The following is a 13,888-nucleotide window of genomic DNA, read 5'->3' as shown; positions in this document are numbered from 1 at the left end:
GAGGACTCGGTGCCCCGAAGGTCCCTCTAAAGTGCTCGGGAGAGGGTGCTCGGGGCTGCACGTGGCAGCCCGCGAGGACTCGGTGCCCCGAAGGTCTCACTCAAGTACTCGGGAGAGGGTGCTCGGGGCTGCACGTGGCAGCCCGCGAGGACTCGGTGCCCCGAAGGTCTCACTGAAGTACTCGGGAGAGGGTGCTCGGGGCTGCGCGTGGCAGCCCCCGAGGACTCGGTGCCCCGAAGGTCCCTCTAAAGTGCTCGGGAGAGGGTGCTCGGGGCTGCACGTGGCAGCCCGCGGGGACTCGGTCCCCAGAAGGTTCGCGCAAGATCGTTCAAAGACTCAAAGGGCCCCGTCGCCAGAGTGTCATCCAGTCAAGGGCCCGATGCCGCATTTAATAGGCGCGCGTGGCCTGGCATTCTGACATCCTGACATTCTCGGCTGCCCACGCCCCAGTGTCAGACCCGGCCATGCCCTGGCTGGGGGGCGTGGGTTCATTAAATGCACGGGTCCCGTCCCGTTTCCACTTGCGCACCTCGGGATAACGTTACCAGAATCGAAGCACTCGGCCTGCCACCCTGCCCTGGCAGGAGAACAAGACAGAGTGGGCGCACCGGGCACCTCTGAGGCTGTCCGGTGGGCCTTTTTTTTTGTGGCGCCCCGAAGCTTCCGCAGCGGCTAGTGGTCGAATGCGCGCCGCCTTCCTCCACCGCCCCTGTCACTTCACCAAAATGAGATGATTAGGCCTTTCTCCGTGGCACCTGGGCATTGGCATCCCCTCTTTCCCATTCAGGATATGTCGAGGTCGGCGCATCTATAAAAGGAAAGGAAGGAGGACGCTAGAGAAGACAGAGAGACGAACAACGAAAAAGAGGAGGACAAGAGAAAAACAAGAGGTCAGTCGAAGAACAAGAAATCACCACCCCCGATCACAAGACAATCAAGAAACCAGCTAGCTAGAACATAAGAGCCTCCTGCTCTTTGTAAACAGCTCTCCCTCGAGAACCAGATATACCCTTGAAGGATCTCCTTCAAGGATAGATATAACACTCATACAGGAGTAGGGTGTTACGCCTCCGCGCGGCCCGAACCTGTCCAAAAACCCGGTGTCCCCGCAAGCCATCGCATTTTATTTCCTTTTCCGCTCATTTCCCGTGCAAGCTTTTCTAGGATCATCCCCCCGGCCGAATCTCTAAAAAGGGGTCTCTCGGGATCCCTGCGACAGGAGTTCACTCTCCGACACATGCAATGAAGGATAAACAACTAACATAAATTCCTAAAAATAGGTGCAAGATGTTCAATGACACTTGCCTGACTGTTGCTCAGTGTTGTCAAAATCTTGATCTTGAATATTCTCGAACGGCTCCGGGATAGATCATCTACACACAGAGAGAACAACACACTAAGAGCAAGTGCAAAATGAAGCTAATGCAACAAACAAATGTGAAGGCGGGCTTGATTACGATTTTTGGAAGATTTGAGCGCAAGAATCACCCAAATCGGAGTTATGACGCAAAAGCTACGGTTAAACAAATTTTTAAACAGCTGAAAACAATGAAAACCATTTTTCTAGAATTAAACCTAATTTTTAAAAGGCTTAAAACATTTATTTAAATTTCTAGAATTAAACTAATTTTATTTACAACAAAACACATTAAAAGCATTTATTTTACTAAATAAAACATATTTAAAATATTAGTAGAATTATTCTAGATTTTCTAAACTATTATCCAAAAATGAAAACATTTATTTGAATCATTAAACTATTTTTAGAACTAAAATTGGATTAAAAACCTATTAATTTTTTTAATTTAAAACATAATCTATTTTCTAGAATTTTCTATTAAAAAACCTATTCTCAGAATTCATTAGATTTTTGGAATTATTGTTCTAAAGGAAAACCTGATTTACTACGCAAGCGATGATGTCAGCAATGACTGGGACGCAGACTCGGCTCGAAAATATGACGTTGCCGACATGTGGAAGGCACGTGGTGCTGACGTGGACTATGAGTGCTGACTGGGATTATGCAACACATGGCGTTATCTGATTGGCTAGCGAAGGGGTACAAGAGGATCTAATCATGGCCGTTCATCAACGATCGGACGGTGGGGGGGAGGTCTACCTAGGCTCCGTCGGTCGGTGTCGTCGACGATGGGTGGGCGTGGCGGCGCGGCTCAGGCGGGTCGTCAGAATTGCGCTCCAGCGGCCAGTTTGCGACGACGAGCGGCGGAAGAGGGTGCGGGGATGATGACGAACCTCCCTGGGGGTCACGTTGGCACCGGGACGGTCTTCAACGGCTCGACGACGGTGGAGGGCAACGGTGAAGGTTTGGTGATGGCTGGAGCTTCGTGCAACGGCCGGAACTTAACGGGGATCGATCGGGGACATCAAGATGAGGACGGTGACCTGAACTCAGACAAGAAGCGACGGAGCGGCACGACGACGGTGAGGGCGCTCGGTGGAGGTTCGGCGGCAACGTGAGGGAGCTATGGTGGAGGAAACCCAGTGAGGTTTGAGGGCTTGAACGCGGTGGGGCAAGAGGAGCCTCGGTCGGGGGTTCGATTTGGGTTTTATAGCCGCGGGCGGGGCAACGGTTGCGAAAAAGTGAGGGGTGCGCGTTCCAGCGTCGTGGTGGCGATTGTGGGGGAGCAGGAATGGGAGGTTGTGGGCGACGACAGTTGCAGAGACAGACGTCACAACGGAGCACATGGTATGCATGCTGGTATGACCGTACGAGGAGTAGTGCCAGAACAAGAACATGAGCATTGAGATCCATCGATTGAGAGCTGAGAGACTGATATGAGATGGCCGTGTCAGGCAGTCTCTGAAATGAATGAGCAGGCCGGCAAGATGATCCTGGATTCCGGCCTGCTCCATAAATTCTTCGTAACCAATGATCATGCATGCATGGCGGCAGCTGGCAGGAGAAGAGAATGAGCAAACCAACCATACGAGAGAGAGAGGGGGGAGAGAGAGACACTACTATACAACACTACTACACAGGTGGATGGAAACACCTTTTCATAGATGTTTAGCGCACCCGCCTGCGATCGAAGGCCATTTTTTCACATGCGCAAAATAGGCCGCCTGCGGCAGCTGGCAGGAGAAGAGAACGAGCAAACCAACCATACGAGAGGGGGGGGGGGAGAGAATCATCTCGATCCGATGTGATCCGGGGGAAAACAAACCCATGGATAAAATTGGCAATCATCACGATCATGATGGTTATTTGTTTCATCAGAAGACGAATGCAGGTAGGTCTGAACTAACGAGTTATACAGACAATAACAACCGGCCGCAGGAATCCGTGGCATCCAGAAGGCTTCATATATGGATCCTCTCTTTATCTGATGCTGCCAACTTTCTTTTGGTAGTGGACGCGTCAAGAGGAGAAGCGATCTCTCATCTCTGTGTATGTCTTTTGGTAGTGGAAAGATGTTGGTGATGGACTTTGCAATGAGCTAGGTCTCTGCGGCGTGCCGCGTGCATGGTCATGGTGGGGCCGCCGGCGCCACGGGCGAGCTGAGCTGAGGTCAGATTGCCTAACTTTCAGGGGGAGGAGATGAGGACGGATGCAGTGCGAGTGCGAGTGCGAGTGGAGTAAATCGGAGCACGCGATCGATCCAGGTCCGGCACCAAGAGCAGAGCAGAGCTGCCTGCTACCTACTACGTACTACGTCACCAGCACTGCACTGCCGCGTGACGAAACTCATCAAGGTGGTGACGAATTAAGCTTAGGAGCTGACGCAAGGAGTAGCTCCTTGCGCTAGCTCCCAGCAGCTGATCCGGATTCGATCCCGACGGCTGTCTCTGGGGCGTTCACTCCAGGTGGGTGTGAGTCTCTTTAATAAAAAAAAGCTTAGGCCATCTCCAACAGGGGAGGTATTTTTCAGATTCGGCTGCTACAGTTATATGCGGTGTACTGTTCATATACTGTAGCATCTCCAGCAGAATCGTTATCCGGCGCTACAGTGTTGCTCCAGTGCTGCAGAGAGAGAAACTGACCTGCAAATCTGCGAAGCTACTGTAGCATCCCGTAACACTGTAGTAACACTGCTCACAGAGACTGACAGTGGACCCGGAGGAAGAAAACGACGTCTGCTCACGGAGACTGACAATACTGTAGCTGTACTGTTCATAGAGGCTGACAGCAGGCCCAGAGAGAGAAAAAGAGAAGTAAAAGGTAGAAAATAGAGTACCTGCTGAAGATAAAAAAATAAGGGATGTTGTAATAGTGATAGGGGATGCTGTAATAGTGTTTTTAAGGATGAAAGAGCTCGTTAGAAAGACCTTAAGTAACTTAGAGTTAGTGAGGTATGTAGAAAGGGGAGGATTGGTCCGTAGGTGGCTGCCATACACTAAGTTGAGGTATCTCCTATCATTTTTCCGTTGTTTTCGAGCTCGATTCGACCTTCACGTTGTTTAGACCCAAGTTCAACCTAGGCTAGATCCAGTCCATGAGGTATTTTGAGTTTAACTCGGTAAATATTGTCCAATTCATTTTAGAAGCACTCCACTAGTTTTATAGAGCATTTTGGAACCTTTCATCGTCGAAGGTCTCACCGGAGTCCTCGTCGACGACCCCGCAAAGGTGTTGACGGTAAGGTCTGGTGGTCGGACCGCCGATAGGGCCGGTCTGATTGCTAGTTAAGGTCGAAGAATCCGAGTTGAAAACCGTATACAGGGGTTAGACCGCCACTAGGGCCGGTTTGATCGTTGGTCGGTGGTCTGACCACTAGCCCAACACCGGTCTCCCCACCAAAGGCCAAAACCTTCTACACGCCGGCGGACTGACTGCCAGTTGAATGTCGGTCTGACCGCCAGCCTCTGAAAGCTAGATGGATTTGGTTAGCTTATATGGGGTTTCAAACTTCGAAACCCTAATCTTTCAGTGATCTTTTGCAAATATTTTCGAACATCGACGCTCTACTATTATTTAAGCATGCATCTTATGCATACTTTTTCGTTGTTGTTTATTTATGCATTGCATCTGTGATTCTTTTAGAGTGTGTCGAGCCACCAGTCTAAGTGAGCGAAGGCGACGCCAAACCACACAAATTATGTGAGTTCTGTACCGGTAGCGTTAGGCAGATACCAGAGCAGCTAGGTAAGCATCTAAACATATTACACCTCTTGTTCAAATTGAATGGAGTCTAAAATTGATAAATTATGTCTTATGTATGTTTGCATGTATTAAATCAAGTGTCGGGCTTATTCGGGTAGAACCTATATTGGTTGTATGATCTCTAACTTGAGTTGTTGATTATCCATATCCTTATAGCCTGGTTAACAATGTTGTTGTCTAAGTTACAAGATTGAATTAATATGCTTAGCAATGTATAGGCTATCGGTAGAAGATGAGCAATGATTTGATTATTGCTCACGAGCTTAGGGCTTAATTAGTGTTCACAAAATACAACGATGATGTTGAGTTGGTTGAGTAGTGAGGATGAGACGAGATATGTGGTGCTAGGGGTGTTTCTCCTGCCCCGATGTGGAGTTCCCCGGGGTAGGTCGTGAGAGGAACCCGGACGCTATAGATTGCTTGGATCGTTTAAGCACCGGTTATTATTGCAGTTGGCTTTAGCATTTTTTGTATAACATATTCGGATAATAGACGAATGAACCGAGTATCATATGTCGTGCTGACACTTGCTGTGCATCCCTATGACGCGTAAGGAGAAGCAAGGTGGCGGGGAGCCAGAGGTGTCCGAGATACGCTTGCAATAACCCCAGTGCTATAGGGGTATGTGCAAATGGGTAGTTTCGGGTATGAGAAAGATTGTCTCAGTGGTCTAAAGGATGGACCCGAGTCGTGTGGGTAAGTTGTACCCCATGCAGGGTGTAAGAACCATTTGAATTGCCACGCTCTCGGTTATCAGCATCCTTCTGTCTATTTGCAGCAGTCGTAGAGTCACAAATGTGCGTGGTGGTTTGTATATTGTATGTTGGGAGTTGGTTCTGTTTACAGTTATGTTTAGGTTGTTACAAGTTTGGAGAGGTTGTCAGTTAAATTTAGATGCTCACACATATGTGTCTAGGATGCGATCGCATATGTTCTACTTAATCATGTGATCTTTTCTTGCTAATAGCTCAATGTATAATCTTTGGATTAATACTATTTATACGTGCCCTATATGGATTAAGTCTTGCGAGTACCTTCGTACTCACGTTGTTTTTTCAGGTTTTACTGGTGAGGAAGAGGCGGTGTTTGACTACTTCACGCCCACCGATGTCGGTGGCGGGAATGAGTAGTGCATCCTTCTCGTTGGTGTGGCATTTGAGGTGGTGTCTAAGGGCATATAGCATTGTCCTCATTTTATTGTTGATAGGTTTAATCTTCCGCTGCTTAGTTTAGCTCTTTTGTGTAAATTATTGTAAATAGTTGCATGCTTAAGAATTTGTAATGTAATTTAATTACTCACTCTTTCTTAAGCTTTGTTGTGATGCTATATGTTGGAAAGATATGTGTTCGATCTTAGGCACAAAACATGTGTCTGGACTATTGGGATGGTATTCCGGGTAATCATCATGGTCATGATTAAGCAAATGATCATCCTGATGATTGATGGGAATGCTACTTAGTCAGTTATTCATAGCGCATGACCGACTTGAATTTTGCTATTTAAGGTGGATGAAAAGTTTGTACATCCGTGTTAGATTTAATGGACATGAGAGGCACACATTTAACGTGGAATAACCCTCCAATGGGGGAAAACCACGGAAGACCATCAAAACTATTTGGTACAAGATTATATAATATAAGAATGACTGTATTTATAGGTGTTGAGGAGTTATGTTAGATTGCAACTTTATCTTTAATTTAAAGCATAATATCCTAACAAATCCATTGTGAAACAAGGGTAAGAAGAGAGAACACACGTAATGCTAGGCTATCTCACACTAAAAAATCTATCTCCCCATAATGCTAGATTTGTCCGACACATCTCGGACATGGTGAACCCATAGCATGAAGTCTATCGCGACACGGTGGGCGTGGCATATCCCAACCGACTTTTCCCTTCCTTATCTCTCGGGTGTTTGTTTCTATAAATTGGTTGTTTTTTCTTCTAATAAACTGGTTGTTGAGATAGGAAGGGACACACCTTTGTGTAATCTTCGGTCAAGACATAGTGGAGTGTGTACCATGGCCTACATGTCCTCTTCAGGAACTTTAATTTGCCACTAGCTTTCTCCTGCACTACTGTTTATATGTACTGTATAGTTGACCAGGCCAGGCAGTATACTCTTTTGGAGACTACTTTGATAAAAATATTCCTCAAGAATGTATGAAAGTTTAGCAATAGAATATATGCTTGAGAGTTTCCTTTACTTAAGTTTGTCTTTCATGGACTATTTGTTGCTTTATGGTGTAGTAGCAAGGGCTACAACTTTGTAATAAGAGATAGCTATGCGTATCATGTGATACATAGGTTAGGATAATTTTATCCCATCGTTTTTAAAAAAAGGTTTGGCATCCTGAATATTCTATTACTAAATACTAATCCTGAATATCACCTATCACTTGCCTCTCTGTGTATCGCCTATTGACACCTGTCGTGTATTACCGGTTCACATCGTCTGGACCAAACTATTGGCATGTAGTTCTGATGGTTGGAAGCCCTGCAAGTGCCGAGTCACTACCAATAGGTGCCCATCGCTAGGGATGAAAACGGAACGGGAAAATCCCGTTTCGTCCCGGTGCCGTATCCTGTTTTTTTTCAGTTCGTTTTTGTTTTTTCCCGTTCCCATTTATTCTATTTTCGTTTTCGTCTGGCTGAGAAAATGTGAAAGTGAAAACGGTAGAGGGTTTTCCCAACCGTTTTCGTCCGTTTTCACCCTACGCTCACTTATATCTTTGGTTGAGACTTATCACTTATATTTATTATATGCTCGAGTATCGAGTTAAGGTTTATATGGTTCTTTCTTAGAGGGGTACAAAATATGACGTACATAACCCACTTACATCACACTAACGCCTAACACACATGCGCGTGCATGTCCTAAGCACACACGTTATAGATATATTCTCGCTAAACGGGCACGTATGTGCATACCCCTAACTACTAAGGAAAAACCCCCAATAAGGCTCGTGGGTCGATCCTAGGGATCGAACCCACGACTGACCGTCCCTATCAGTCTGTCATTGGGAGCAAACCAACCGAGCTACTGCTCGGTCCTAAGACTTATGTTGTTGTATCTTCGTATCTTGTATTGTTTGAGTCAAATATTGATAAAAAATGATATGTCATGTGAATCGAAAAATCATATGATATTTTTTTTACTTTAATGCGACTTGCGGATTGGATTGGTTCATTAAACTTATTAATTCAGTGTTATCTGAAGATAATGTTAAACTTATACATGTTGACATGTCTTGATGGTTCTGTAGGTCGGTGTTTCCATTTTGTGTTTTTGAATCCCGACCGATATCGGTATTTTCCCGATCGGATTGGTTCGTTTTCGACCCTCCGATTATGTCCGATAGTTTTTGTTTTTTCCCGTTCCCGTCTATCCCGTTTTCTTTTCCGTTCGGAAGAGAAAATATGAAAGTGAAAACGGTTAGAGAGTTTTCCCGACCGTTCCCGTCCGTTTTCATCCCTACCCATCGCTTGCCTCTCCGCGTATCGCCTGTCGACATATGTCATGTATTACCGGTTCACATCGTCGGGGTTGTAGTATTGGCCTGTACTTCTGATGGTTGGAAGCCCCACAAGTGCACAAGTGCACGGTTCACTACTAATAGGTTATTTCAAATGAGTAGGAGTATTGTATCCATAAGAAGCAGAAGATTCCCACGAATGTAACAACCTATGCTTTTGGTGTTTTGTAATAAAAGAAATAAATTACAATAGGAATTGATTTACGAGAGATGTAAATGCAGCAAGACAATAAAAGGACAAGCATATAAGTAAATTGCAGAAGTAAATGTACTAAAAATAAATAACCGATAGCAAATATATAAAAAGCATCTTGAGACTTTGGTTTAAAGAGTGTATAAATTTGATGGGTACCACAATAATATTAGTAACATTGATATGAGGACGGAGCCTAAGATGAGTGAGTCTGATCTGGTCTTACATGTCCTTATAACCCACACTCAGTGTCCCATAATATTACCTCTGCAAGTGAATTAAGGGGAAATCCCTAGGCAATAGCATTAAGATATGGGTCTCCATTTATCCCCGCATCAATGATCGGGGAATTCAAGGCATGGTCTATCGTGATGCCGCCTATAATCCCTTCACACCTAATAGTGTCTTCCTCAAAGTCCACTAGGGCTAAGAGAATGTGAAGTTGATATTCACACATCTCCTATGGAGAAGGATCATCATACCGATTATATCAAAACTCTAGTGGATCCCCGATCTGCATCACATAACCCTACATTAACTACTCATGAATCATAAAGGAGTGCGCTCGCGCACATGCACAGGGAAAATGGAGGCGAAACATGGTCTAAATAAATGGAGAAATAAACAATAAAGGGGTTGTAGAATAACCCGATTCAACAATCTTGTCGATTACAACCTTCGGATCTCGGATACAATGTTTATTGCCAATTCTAATGGAGAAATGGTGTGGAAATGGAGATGGAGTGGAAGCATGGTGGAAAGCCCTTGGGCATCAGCCTTTGTGTTGTGGTTGGTAGTCGATCCCCTTTTCTGATATGATTTCCCTCGTCTTATATTAGGTTTTCAAAGGCACTTCAAACTTTGCACTTCGCAAATGTTGTTCCTCTTGTGGCGTTTTTTTCTTCGGTTGGGTTTGTCTCGGTCTCTAGATGCTTCCATATGGTGGTTGAAATCCCCGAAAATCCTTAGGAAATTGTGTGATCCACCTGAATATCTCCTCGCACACTTGCATCCATCAGATTATAAGTATCTGCCAGATCTAGACATTATTTTATTAGATAACCCAATATAGATGAACAAAATTAATACTAAATACAATAAATTATCGAATGAACATGTATAAAAAATACACGCGTCGAGTTGTGAGCTGGGCTTCTGTTGCGTTTTGATGGTTGGTGTCCAACTGTGTTTTCGGCCTGCAGGTGTTGCACCTATCTCACGTCCTCCCTTCGCCTCTTGTGTGTTGCCTCCGAAGTGCAGAGCGCTGCCTCTGTCGCCTCCTCCACCGCCCACAGCTCTGAACCCTAGTCTGCCACCCTCACTGCCTCTCGAGTCCTCGGCCTCGCCTTGCCATAAAAAAAAAAAAGCAAGAACGAAATGTACTATTGTATTTATGATTCGGTTTAAATTCATGATGGGTTAGTTTTAGCGCACACATTCTTCATCCCTCTCGAGTGTAAGAATTCTAATGACCATCGCTATTGGTTAATTTATTAACTTTTCAATAGATGAAATTGCCAAGTTAACAGCAAGTATGATACTCTGCATATCCATTGTGTTGTTTCTTTTTGCTGTTTCTTGGCTCTTAGAGTCTAGATGCGAGCGTGATGGTTGGACGATGCTCCTCGTCATGGGCCTGGGCCTGGGCCTGGCATACACTAGTCACTCTGTCCTAGCGGTGTAGCAGGCAGGGTTGGGCCGTATACCATATCTCCACATGAGTTGCTTGGGCCGGCTGCCTTTAAACCTGAATTTCTGATTTTTTTTCTTAAAAAATCCATTTTTGCCTTCTTAACTATCATGAAAATCTATTCTCCCTCTCCCTGAGTCCTGCCATGGCATGAAGAAGCCAAGAGAGAGAAAGAGGATGGAAGGCTGATACGAGGCCACATGATGAAAATTCAGGGATACATATTGTTTATTATTGGTAGTTATGGGAGTAATAATATCTAGTCTCTACGGTATAAAATACAAGTTGATTCTCGTGTTACTTTTTTCTTTGCTATTCTTTCGGTTAAATAATTTATCTATTTTATTATTCACTTTCGTCCTTCAATCTTCTGACATCGTTATGGACTATAGATATAAGATTTATTTCATTAATAAAAATAAATAAAAAGATTATGAGAAAAATTAGTATATAATATCTCCTTCTTTTTCATACCTCATCTAAATCAAACTACATCATCACTCTTGATATATTCATTTAACAGTACTCTCGTAATATATTCGCATCTCTATGCTTAAGTTTATATTTAATATTATCGCATCTAATATTATCACCGGTACACATAACGCAGGAAAAACAGACTTTCGCGGATAACGGGTGGTAAAATTGACCTTTCCATTTTCTTTTAGATTAATCTGAATTTCTAATTAGAGAAGGGGAGAGATGAGATTTGGTTGCGTTGACAAAACGCACCCAGTCGGCAGTCGCCATCCCAGCCTGGAGAAAGCGCGTTCCGTTCCAGGGAGGGGAAAGCTTCAAAGCCTTGGCGACGAATCAACCCAAAAGCAAAGCAGAGCATCCTCCAACCAATCCCAAGCCCAATCCCAAGCGAAGAGGGAGAGATTCTTCAGCAAGCGGCAAGCGGAAGAGGGGGATCTCCGCCAATCGCCGGATCGGAAGCCATCGTCCTCCCCCGCCCACCGCCATGAGCTTCATATTCGGCAAGAAGAAGACCCCAGCCGGTATCTCTTTTCATCCTCTTTCTCGCCACAGATTACGATTAAGGGCGAGAACCGACAAATCGGGCATTTTTGCTCTTTGTTCTTGATGCGCAATCGTCAAACTTCATTTTTTACCCCCGCTAACGAGCCAAAAAAACCTGGATCTTTTAGCCGTGTTAATCTCTTTTTTTGTTTCACCCGCCAAACGGGACAACCCTACTTCTCCCGCAACGTCCTAATCAGATTGTTTAGCTTCCAGCCCTAAGCAAAAACCTTGTTTTTAGTTAGTTAGGCAGGTGTTAATTTCGTCTAGTTTGACGCCTATAGAGATAAAACCTTGTTTTTTCCTCCTTTTTGTGTGTGTCAAGTTCGTCTAGTTACTATTCTGACAGAGGCAGTCAATGAAGCAATGCAACAAACTTAAGGGATTGTGTTTGTAATGCTTCCTTCTGGTCAATTCTTTTGCTAAAGAAACCACGTAACCTAATAAACTGGAGCCCTGTAATGCTACTGTTATCCCGCACAATTGGATATGTTCTGCTGTTGACTTTGTTTGATTTTTATGTACTCGACTGTTTCCCTCTGTTCAATAATTTGACAACAGAGCTGCTGCGGGAGAATAAGCGGATGCTGGACAAGTCCATCCGGGACATTGAGAGGGAGAGGCAGGGCCTGCAAACTCAGGAGAAGAAGCTCATTGCCGAGATCAAGAAGGTGGCCAAGCAGGGACAGATGGTGCGCACGACTGAAAATCTCCTTACCTCTTGTTTGAGCTGATCCAGCCCTTTTCCTTTTGTCATTGTGAATGTTAATTTAGCATTGTGCATTTGTGAGCTGTGGTAGCATTCCAACCTACCAATGAAGTAATGTAGATTCAGTAAAAAAAATGAAGTTAAGCAGAAAGAAATATGCCTGTTTGTAGCAAAACGATGCAAGAAAGAAGATCGTTTGAAATATCATTCTTCCTTGAATTTCCTATAGCCATGGTTTTAACTTGTGGTGTTTTCAGTATTGGTTTGATCAAGCGCATCAAATACGGCATCCCTATTTGTATCTGGCTGTTCCTTAACTCTCTGGGTATTGTTTTAACGTGCACTTGTGTGAGTATACAACCATGTTGAAATTATCTATTCCAGAATACAAAATTCATTGTTTATGCGATGTTGAAATCTTTTCCTTCAAACTTTAGGTTATATGATGTATGTTTGTTGCTCGCATGCTTTCTTCTGTTACAAATGCCAACTTTCAATTTTTTAACATAGGCAAACATGCTCATAATAGCATGTTTTGATGTGCTGGGTATTGTTTACAGGGAGCTGTGAAAGTCATGGCAAAGGACCTTATCCGCACAAGACACCAGATCACAAAATTCTATGCCCTCAAGTCCCAACTACAAGGTGTATCTCTTCGTATTCAGGTGCAAACTCAGTTGACTCGCCTTTTCTTAGTGCTTCATTATACTGTGGAATTTCTGATGTTGAACCCTGGGTAAAATCTCCTAATAACTGGTGCTTAATTTTTAGACGCTGAAATCAACACAAGCAATGGGTGAAGCCATGAAGGGTGTCACAAAAGCTATGTCACAAATGAACAGGCAGATGAATCTACCTGCACTTCAGAAGATAATGCGGGAATTCGAGATGCAGAATGAGAAGATGGAGATGGTTAGTGAAGTGATGGGCGATGCCATTGATGATGCTTTGGAGGGTGATGAGGAGGAGGAAGAAACAGAAGAACTAGTTAGCCAAGTCCTTGACGAAATTGGCATCGACATCAACTCTGAGGTAAAAATCTTGCTTCATTCTAATGTTGATCCTCGAATAGACTACACTGGCAAGTGCTTAGTAGTTTGATGGATGATAGTGTATGCAACATTGACTTTCTTCCTTATACCCAGCTTGTCAAGGCTCCTGCGACTGCAGTTGCTAAGCCGGTCGCAGCGGGAAAAGTTCCTGCTCAAGCTGAAGCCGCAGGTGGGGCGGATGGTGGAATAGATGATGACTTACAGGCGCGGCTTGATAATCTGAGGAAGATGTGATCATTGGAGTCTGACAAAATATTCAATACACTTTGTTTGTAGTTGTGTACCATAAATATAACCACTTTGGCAATCCTTTTCACATCTCATTTGCAGTATGTTTGTCATTGCCCCTTGCATATAGAATATCTAGTACCATGAACTAGGTTTCGCGTTCTCTTCCTAATGCACTCTGGCCATGATTCAGAAACTGTTGTGTACCATGTTCTACTTGTGGTACTGGCAGTGCTGCATTCGACTAATTTGGCGACCAATGAATTCGGTTTGAATTTCACACGTTCCTTGCTAACACTAGTTCTATTAAGCATTTCCCCCTGTTTTCTTGGTG

The 13,888-nt window shown here is 44.3% G+C and overlaps 1 protein-coding gene across 1 annotated transcript; it reads left to right on the top strand.

Moving 5' to 3' along the window:
- The first annotated feature begins 11,272 nt into the window (after positions 1–11,272).
- Positions 11,273–13,718, top strand: LOC133886817 (vacuolar protein sorting-associated protein 2 homolog 1-like). The gene is made up of 5 exons (XM_062326672.1): positions 11,273–11,543; positions 12,127–12,257; positions 12,835–12,939; positions 13,046–13,306; positions 13,420–13,718. Exons 1-5 carry the CDS (start codon positions 11,507–11,509, stop codon positions 13,558–13,560), a joined length of 675 nt encoding a protein of 224 aa, XP_062182656.1. The 5' UTR covers positions 11,273–11,506; the 3' UTR covers positions 13,561–13,718.
- Positions 13,719–13,888: the final 170 nt, after the last annotated feature.

This window comes from Phragmites australis, chromosome 12, assembly GCF_958298935.1.
Source record: "Phragmites australis chromosome 12, lpPhrAust1.1, whole genome shotgun sequence".
Classification (NCBI taxonomy): domain Eukaryota; kingdom Viridiplantae; phylum Streptophyta; class Magnoliopsida; order Poales; family Poaceae; genus Phragmites; species Phragmites australis.
Note: the sequence above shows the minus strand (reverse complement) of the source record. Positions and strands in the feature narration are given on the sequence as shown.

Bases quoted from the DNA above. Each gene is read 5' to 3' on its own strand.
- LOC133886817 (XM_062326672.1), top strand. From the start codon at position 11,507: ATGAGCTTCATATTCGGCAAGAAGAAGACCCCAGCCG. The intron at 11,544-12,126 runs GTATCTCTTTTC...ATTTGACAACAG, and splicing joins CAAGAAGAAGACCCCAGCCG to AGCTGCTGCGGGAGAATAAG. The intron at 13,307-13,419 runs GTAAAAATCTTG...CCTTATACCCAG, and splicing joins GCATCGACATCAACTCTGAG to CTTGTCAAGGCTCCTGCGAC.